This window comes from Lactuca serriola, chromosome 8, assembly GCF_051521515.1.
Source record: "Lactuca serriola cultivar US96UC23 chromosome 8, Lser_US96UC23_V15, whole genome shotgun sequence".
Taxonomy (NCBI): Eukaryota; Viridiplantae; Streptophyta; class Magnoliopsida; order Asterales; family Asteraceae; genus Lactuca; species Lactuca serriola.
This window is the reverse complement of record NC_136415.1, coordinates 150852803-150861821: the sequence shown is the minus strand read 5'-3', so window position 1 is coordinate 150861821 and position 9019 is coordinate 150852803. Positions and strand designations below refer to the sequence as shown.

At 33.6% G+C, this 9019-nt stretch overlaps 1 protein-coding gene across 1 annotated transcript; it reads left to right on the top strand.

Annotated features, from left to right (window-relative positions):
* The first annotated feature begins 1426 nt into the window (after positions 1-1426).
* LOC145071324 (pre-mRNA-splicing factor CWC22-like protein (DUF3245)) lies at positions 1427-3974 on the top strand. The gene is made up of 4 exons (XM_079018223.1): positions 1427-1580; positions 2381-2457; positions 2866-2945; positions 3581-3974. The coding sequence occupies exons 2-4, from the start codon at positions 2386-2388 to the stop codon at positions 3822-3824; spliced, it is 396 nt and encodes a 131-aa protein (XP_078874349.1). The 5' UTR covers positions 1427-1580; positions 2381-2385; the 3' UTR covers positions 3825-3974.
* Positions 3975-9019: the final 5045 nt, after the last annotated feature.

Below are 9019 nucleotides of genomic sequence, written 5' to 3'. Positions count from 1 at the left end.
ATTGGAGGTGAAGTGGGATTGAAAGAGACTCATTAGTATGAGATTTGTGGTAATCATTGAGACGATAAAAGGTTAAAATAATTTTTGTAACCGGCAAATCCGAGAGACGAAGTTGTGTTTGGTTGTGCGTTTGAGTTTGATTGAGAGGTGTTTGGGTTTTGTTCCATTTTTTGGTTGAAAAAAGTATGAAATTTTATAAAATATGAAGAATATAAAAGAATGGTTTAAAAAGATTGGGTAAAAAGTGTTGTATTTATAGTAAAAAAAAGAGTACTTTTTTTTTTTAATTAAAGTTGACCGTGTGTCAATGGTCGGATTGCATGCAACGGTCAAAAAACGGTCCAAAAATGCGCGTTAAATGCGCGTTGTCTGACTTAGTCGTTACGACGGGAATTGCAATAACGAGAATGCGGGGTAGTGTGCTCTCTGTTACGATGCTGTTATGGCGTGTCCACATGGACTATAACGCCGTTTTCTCGACCCACACCGAATGCTCTAAAATATGCACGAAATGACTTAATTTATTTTTTTCAAACACTATTACAATTGGCAAAGATCTGCTCCATCTCCGTGGCCCAATTCTAAGTCATCTCCGGGCTTAAGCTTCCATGATCCTTAATTGGGTGGTCTGTGACTAATGAATGCCTCTAAAAAAATGTTAGGGAATATAATACACTGATTAATATAAAATTAGTAATTTTGTAGAAACATAGGTATGCTTCAACTTCCCCAAATACCTACCAGACAATCACTCAGAATGCATATACTACCTAATATAGTAAACTAAAACTCGGTTAACTAGGAGATTCTTGTAAACCCAATTTACTTAAGCTAATGTTTTGATATTACAAGTTGGGGCTAGCCCACTCGGCTAACATGGAAGTTCAAATTTAACAACTAACTAGAAATTACTATGTTCAATCTTAGACATAGAAGATACATTAAAAAAAATTACATTCCTACAAGTTGTGACATCCCACCAACTACGCCCAATTCGAAAACATGTTTACGCTTTAAAATATAGTTTTTATAAAAATAATGCAAAGGAACATCCTCTGTTTTCAAACATTAGTTTAAAAACAATGTTTAGAAAATAGAAAACTACAAGGGATGTCTTAAATCTTAATACGAAATAATTTTTGGAATTAATTTGCAAAAATTAAAGAAATAACAATATTATTGTTTTTATATGAATCAATGCAGTCACACACTTGAAATCACCAAAAGAACAAATAAATAAAATATTTCGGTATTAAAGGCTTATTATTAATTGAGAGTTGGCATAGTGTTTGAGCTTATATTTATTGATAGTTTATTTATTGAAACCCACCCTAGCCTACGGATGAATACAGCTTATATATGACAAACAAAAGAAGTTATCGGGCCAAAAATTGTGTTTGTATGGGCTTTTCAATTAGTATTTCCCGCCCACTGGCCCACATTCTACGAAACCCAGATTCATATTCGCCAGTCGCCGGCCAAGTGTAGCAGGGTGGAAAGAAACGGCGTCAGGTGACACCTCTCATCCAGTCCTTCAGTCTTCCAGAGTTCCAGTTCATTCCTTATTCCGGCATCCAAAGGTATGCATATCATACAATTCTAAAACTTTAATCTGAGTACATGAAAGCATCAAATTTTCGTTCTGCGCTGTTGCACTGGTAGACACCCTTTCAATTGATAATTTAGGGTTTATGAGTTTCGGTTTTAGGAATTTATAACGAGAAGTGTCATCGTGTTCGTACACTTTTTATCTGTTCAACTTTGCTTCCTGTGAATGATGCTGCTGCAATTAATTGGAAGAAATCTGTTAGTAAAGGATTGCTATGTGCCTAAGATTCATTCATCTTATCGAAATCATGAACTTGCGTTTTTGTTATCGGAATCATTTCACTCACACGGGAAAGTAATAAAACGATTTGAAATCAAATCTAATCAAAACTGTATTAGTTTAGAAGAATAAACTTTGTAACGTTCATGAACAAAGAGAGTAGTTTGCAATTAGTTATGGCCACAAAAAGTGGAATAAGAACACTTTGTATGTCTCCTAGCAATAAACAATAATGTATAATGAGAACTACCAACTCTACCTTGAAGAAAGCAATGAAGTGAAGTCCGAAACAAACACAACAAAGAAAATAGATATCTAGAGATCAACTAAACACACTACTACCTGTGGAGTTTTCACACATTTGAAATCTGAATCAAGTCATTAGTCCTATTTATGCTAATTCTTTCTTAATTTTAAAGATAATTTTGACTGCTGGGTTTGTGATAGTATGTTGCCCTTTCTAAAATTTTGTCCTTTGAGTAAATGATAATAAGCTTCTTTTGTCAACTACAAGTGTTTGATTTTGGTCTTTTTATTGCTTATGCTGAATAGTTGCAATGAGCACAGAGGAGTTGTCCAAGAAAAATTCCCACCCTGAGTTAGTGAAGTTGAATTCAGCATTTAAGTTGGTACACTCTTAATTTTCCCATCTTATATACTAATTTAATATTCTGTCATGATCTGTATACGCAAGCTGTAAATGTTGTAAGCTCTCTTTGCATTATGGTAGGAAAACTATAAACTTATTAAAAAGTTCACTTATAAAATGAATATATATATATATATATATATATATATATATATATATATATATATATATATGTTTTAGGTGTCTTCAAGTAGTTTAAGAAGCTGAAGTGCTTAAAGTTACCAAATTTAGCCACATTAAAGAACTATTCAAGTAGTTTTCAAAGCACAATTTTATAATAGGAAGAAATAAAAGTGAAATTTTATAGTAAACAACAAATACAAGTACATTGCCATTTTTTTGCATTTCAGCTATTTTTTTTTATGTTAATATTTGTTTTCTTGTGTAGGCCGAAAAATGGGTTAGTAACATGACTAGAACTACAGACGAAAAATCAACTCGAGTTGTCTTAGAGGCTCGACCTCCTGGGTTAGTATTGAGTTGAAATTTTTAATTCCCTTTAATGCACATGTCTTTTCTTAAAAATATATTTATGTTTAAATATGTGAATTTAAAAATAAAAAATAGTTGATTGGTGTTTTTATTTCAACCCGATATTGTAAACTAGCCCCAGGCCATAGTACATAGTACAGTTGGTTGGTCTACAGTTCCATTGTGTACCTGATTTACATCTCCCACAAGTCTCCTGCGATAGGTCTATGTGAGTCAGCTGAGGGTTTGCTTGAAGAATAAGTTTTTTTTTGAAAAAATATTTTGTTTAGATGATAACAAAAGTGAGCAAAATGGGGGATGGTTTTTAACAAAATTTTTATCATTTTGACTTTTTACAAAAATGACCACATAAAACGGGACCACCGTGAAATCATTTTTCTCTGTGAAAATACTCTTTGAAGGGTTCCCAAAGGCCAAAACAAAAAAAACACTTGATGTACTTTTTAAAAGATTTTTTGTTTAAAAAAAAATTCATACATTGTGAACTACAAGATTTTTCATCTTGATGTTTTATTGTTTGTTGTGGGGACCATTCGAAAATCAAAAGTGTGATTTTGCAGCAAAAAGTAATATGTATTTTTTAATTAATTAATTAATTAATTTTTTTATAGGCTTGGAATTGGTGCGGTGGTTCCCCGTCAACAGAAAGTTGGATTGTCAAATGATCCGGTTGAAAGAAAATTACATGCTCAATTAGACGCACAAAAGCGGAAATTTGCAAAAATGGCTGAGGAATCTCAACCCGCAAATAAAGATGATGAGAGTAGTGATGAAGATGATGAACCTCAAAGCAGAACTCAAGCATTTGTTAAAAAGAAAATTACGATTTTGCCCTCGTCAAGTCAAAAAAACTAGTAAATGTAATCTTTTTTTTTTGTATTACATCTCTTTTAATATACTATCAAATTGAATGCATATTTTAGGGTCAAAACTGCTTCCGAATTAGCAACAAGCACAGCTGCCTCTTCCCCACATCCAATATTCTAATATGGTCCCATTTGCAAAGTTTGTATTTATTTATTTATTTATTTATTTATCCTCTTTCACTGGATTTTCTTTTATCAGTTTGTCTTTACATAAGTGATGGATTTGATGGTTGGTGACCACTCATCTCTCTCAATAATCAATTTGAATATTCATGAGTTTTTAATTTTTTATTTTTTAAAAAATTGGTTAAATAAAAATTGTTTTTGTGATGTTAAATTATTTTATAAAATGTTATGGTTGCTTTGTAAGAAAATAATAGAAATGGTATTAGGAAATGAATACTATTTTGTTTGGGAGGAGAATGTACAATGCATGACTAAAGCTGGAATCAAAGCGATAAGGTGCAGTCAGAGTCGTTCAAAGAAAAAAGTGTAGTCAGGGTGTTGTGTGTGACTAAAGTGAAACTTTAAAAGATTTATGTGGTCAGGTTTCTTGATCCAAGAAGATTCCTTTGTAGTCACCAATTATCAACTAGACAACTAAGGCTGGAATTTGTCTATTGGCTATATTATATAAATTGTTGTAAAAATCCCGACTAGGTCCCAATTAATTTCTGATTAATCCCTAGGCGCTACTCGATCGATTACAGGGTGTCTAGCGATTAATCCCTGCATATATAATGAGTGAAACATTATAAAACGATGAAATTTTAACATTTTGAAGAAGTTTTATTTCAATGGAAACTATTTAAGGCGTGATTAGTGTTGTATTAATCATATTAACCTATTTTGTTATCATATTAGTGGTATTTACAAACTTTCATATGATATTAGTCATATTTAATTTTTTAAATTCAACAAATTAACAATTAATGGTTCCCAATTAATCTCCGCCTAACCGATTAATCCATTGACCCCAGTCCACCGACTAACTAACGCCGAACGTTTTTTACAACCTTGGCTATATGCCTATATATCTATATGTTTTTATTTATATATTTATTCTTTAAAAAAGATGGATGTTACTCTAAAGTATATTTCCGGCGTCAAACATTTCAAAAGAGAATTGATTTGTACATAATATTTTTTTTAATACATAACAATTTATGCATTAAAGTATTGTATATTACAACTCTATAAAACATAAATTGTTGTACATTAGGAAAAATCTAACTTTCATTCCTGCTGACTGATGCTTATTTGATAGAACTATCGGGATTTATTGGGATTAGTGAAAGATCTAACTTTTATTACCAGACTGTTATAAGGATTAATAAGTAATAATATTATAAGTTAATACTCGTTAGGTGTGTTGCCCACTAGTGGGATCGCCCAAAAAGCTGTTAATCTTCTAGGAAACTATCAATGTGAGTTATCTCATTATACTATTTATTACAATATATGTCCATGTATGTTACGATAGAGAACAAAAGTAAATGTGTCTGAAACTGGTAGAGTAGAAAATATAAATTAGGGGCGACAATTGATGACACGACACGAGAAAATACACAACACGAAATGAAATTGGAACGAAACTGAAATTCAAGTTCGTGTTCGTGTCGTGTTCGTGTCAAGTGTAAAAAACACGAAGTCGTGTCGTGTCGTGTTTGTGTTCAAAATCCGACATGAAATTGATACCATTTAACATTTTTTCTGTCGTGTTTTTCGTGTTATGATTAAGAACTAATTAAATAAGTTACTTGTTATTTTATCTCATCTTCGTCGTGTCGTGTCGTGTTTATCATTTTTTAATCGGTTCGTTTTCGTGTTAGTTAAAAAAATGTGTCTGTACTAGTAGAATCTAAAGTGGAGTCTATGTATGTATAATGGTTGAGATATTTGAATAGTCTATTGCGATTTAGTTAGGGGTGATGACAGAGCGACAAAGAGGACGGGAGCCTATAGGCCCGCGTGTTGACAGAATGACATGTAGGCTGTAAGTACACATGGACGCGCGTTGACAAAATGGCATGTATGCCATAAGTACACATAGACCCGTATTGACGAAATGACATGTAGGCTGTAAGAACATGAAGATCCATGTTAAAGACGAAATGGTTGGGTCGTAACTCTAAAATACACATATTATTGGCAAATCGTGAGCGCATTGACTTCGGAACAGTTTGTTGAGAAGCTCAAGCAGAGTATGTTCCACCGGTAGAGAGGGAGCGACTTACTTGTGACAACCCAAAGTTCGTTCCGTCGTCGTAACCCGTTCCGTCATTAAAAATTCGTCGTCTTGAATTGTTTCCATTTCGTTTCTAAATTAAGTCATTAATTTTGAGTTTGCAATTATGACTTAATTTGTATCCAAACACATTAGAAACTCATGAAAACGTCCCAAATTATTATTTGGAAAAATTTTAGTTTTATTCCGTCAAGTTATAAAACAATTAAATCGGGTGTGACCAAAAGTCTCGCTTAACATCAGTATCGGGTAGAATTCAACCGTGTCCCAAAATTTAAGCATATATAAAGTTGAGAGAGCCTCATTTGAAGCCTTTTCCACTCTCTCTCTACTCTCTCTCTAAAACTCGAAATTGAGCCAGAATCATCCAAATCAAGCTTCAAATCATCAAGGTAACTATCCTAGCTCCTAGTATAACACCTTTGGCCTTCAAATTCGTGATTTATCTATGAAATAGGACCATTAGTATTAGTTTACGGTCCTAGAACAACCCTAGGCCGTGAACTCACATAAAAGGGGTTTTTGAGCCTTAAAACCCTCCCAAATCACTCTTGGAGCTTGGAAATGACCTAAGGACTTATTTGCATGGACTTAGAACACCTTAAACTCTTCACTTAGGGTGTAAACATGAGATTACGGCCCAAGCACATGCTTGGACCGTAAACACCTATTCATGGGGAGTAAACTCATTTTAAGGTGTTAGTTTGCCCCTAAACACCTCCAACAAACTTCCATGAGTGCATAGAACCTTAAAATCCTTCAAGAAATGCACCAAAACATACACAAATGGGACAAAATTGAGTTTACGGCCCAAGAACATTCTTGGACGGTAAACATATCTTCTTAGGCCTTAAACTCATCCAATGGGTGTTAAAGTGCCCTTAACACCTTGTATGGCTTAGAAATGGGTCTAGAACTTAGTATGCTTAACTTTCAACTAAAACCCATGAATCATGGAAAAACATGAGTTTACGGTTGTAAAATCATGTGTTTAAGGTAGTAAACTCCCAAGAACATCTTCATAGACCATAAACTACTTTTCCAAGGTCAATTCAAGTCCCAATCACTTCCTAAACCATGGAATCAACCCTAGAACCTTCCTATGTGCATTGTAATTTACCTAGGACCACCAAAACACCTTAAGTCATGGCACATAAGAGTTTACGGCCGTAAAATCATAGTTTACTGCCGTAAACTCCTCAGATGGTCCTTAGGATGTTCAAATCTCATTCAAATGCCTTAAAACCAAGCCTAGTATCACCCACAAGAGTTGTAAGGCCATTTAGCAACCAAGAACACCCCACCATGAGTTTACGGCTGTAAACTCATAGGGAGTGGGTCATTTGGACCGTAAACTCCATATCCAAGCCATACTCATCCATAGATGCTACCCGGGTCACTCCAAACACTTAAATTGAAGTGTTTTCGCGTCTAGAAGTGTTTACTCTTATATAATTAGTGGTTTGAAGTCTAATTAGATACAATTATGTATCATTTCATATTACATAGGAACCTCGCGCATTATCAAGCCCCGATTTGACACTTAGCATCCTAGACGACACGTTCCTCGACTGGTGAGTTCATACCCCTACACCTTTTTCCGTATTTTTCAATGTTTTCAGGGGGGGGGGGGGAATAAAAGCAAACTATAAATGATTTCGAAACCTAAAACAAATGTAATTCTATAAATATCTGGCAAACTTTTAAATATCATTACCCCTTTTGTATCTTGCGGAGCATAAGGGATGTTTTACTGAGTATAACTAAGTAGATTTCAATTTCAGTAAAAAAAAACAATCAAAATCAATCAAATTATTATGAGAATAATTTGGGATCTTTAGTTCTTGATTTACGAGCACAGATTAATGTAAAGTTAATAGATAAACTATGTCTGATTCAGTTTATCTCTGTTTAATTTAGAGTATATTGCCAGATAATTCCATTATATTTAATTGTTTTCACTGTATTATGTTTCAAAACGTTTAGTATGTTTGATAACGTCCGAGAACACCGTGAATAATTTAATACTAGCTTGTGAGATTCGTCATTATTAAACCCTTTGGGTTATCAGTAAATCCTCCCCGGAAGTGTAACCATAGTCTCCTGGAGGGAGAGCTTGGAATTTGTGAATAGATCTATTCGGGATTGACAATCCCACACCTAAACTGCTAGCTACAGTTAGGCGGGCACGCATGGGGTGACAAATTCTGGAAATCGTCCGACGTCTGACGAACGTCAAAGAGGTCTTGGTGTCGTATTAGCATGGTTACCCGACTCACAATACGTATTAATATAAGTTTATTCACGGATTTTATTATCATATCTATCTTTGATCTATAGAATTTATATCTAGTATGAGATAGTATTCCCATGGTCTTTATATCTAGTACGGGATGGTATTCCCATGGTTTTTATATCTAGTAAGGGATAGTATTCCCATGGTCTTTATATCTAGTACGGGATGGTAATCCCATGGCTTTTAAATCTATATTTTTTGTGTATTAAAACTATCTTATATCTAGTACGGGACGGTAATCCCATGGTTTTTAATCTATAGTTTTTGTGTATTAAAACTATCTTATATCTAGTGCGGGATGGTATTCCCATGGTTTTCAATCAATATTTTTATGTATTAAAAATATCTATTGTTGTACTGGATGGTATTCCCAATAGTTTTCAATATATAGTTTTATGTATTAAACTAAACACTTTTGTATTTAACGGAACTTCAGAACTTTAACTAAACTTTACTTTTAGGAAAATAAGGGTTTTTCATGGGATAACTGAACCGTTCTTAACCAGATCGTATAATAAACGGATAACTCAACTATACTTATAAGAAAATATGGGATTTTCTTGAATAACAAACTTTTTGGAAAACCAGAGTAAACTTGTACATTTTCAGAAAACAAACCTCTTATGAACTCACCAGCTTT

Coding starts and splice junctions, on each gene's coding strand:
- LOC145071324 (XM_079018223.1), top strand. CDS start 2,386: ATGAGCACAGAGGAGTTGTCCAAGAAAAATTCCCACCCTGAGTTAGTG. Junction 2,458..2,865: donor TGAATTCAGCATTTAAGTTG/GTACACTCTTAA, acceptor TTTCTTGTGTAG/GCCGAAAAATGGGTTAGTAA. Junction 2,946..3,580: donor TTAGAGGCTCGACCTCCTGG/GTTAGTATTGAG, acceptor ATTTTTTTATAG/GCTTGGAATTGGTGCGGTGG.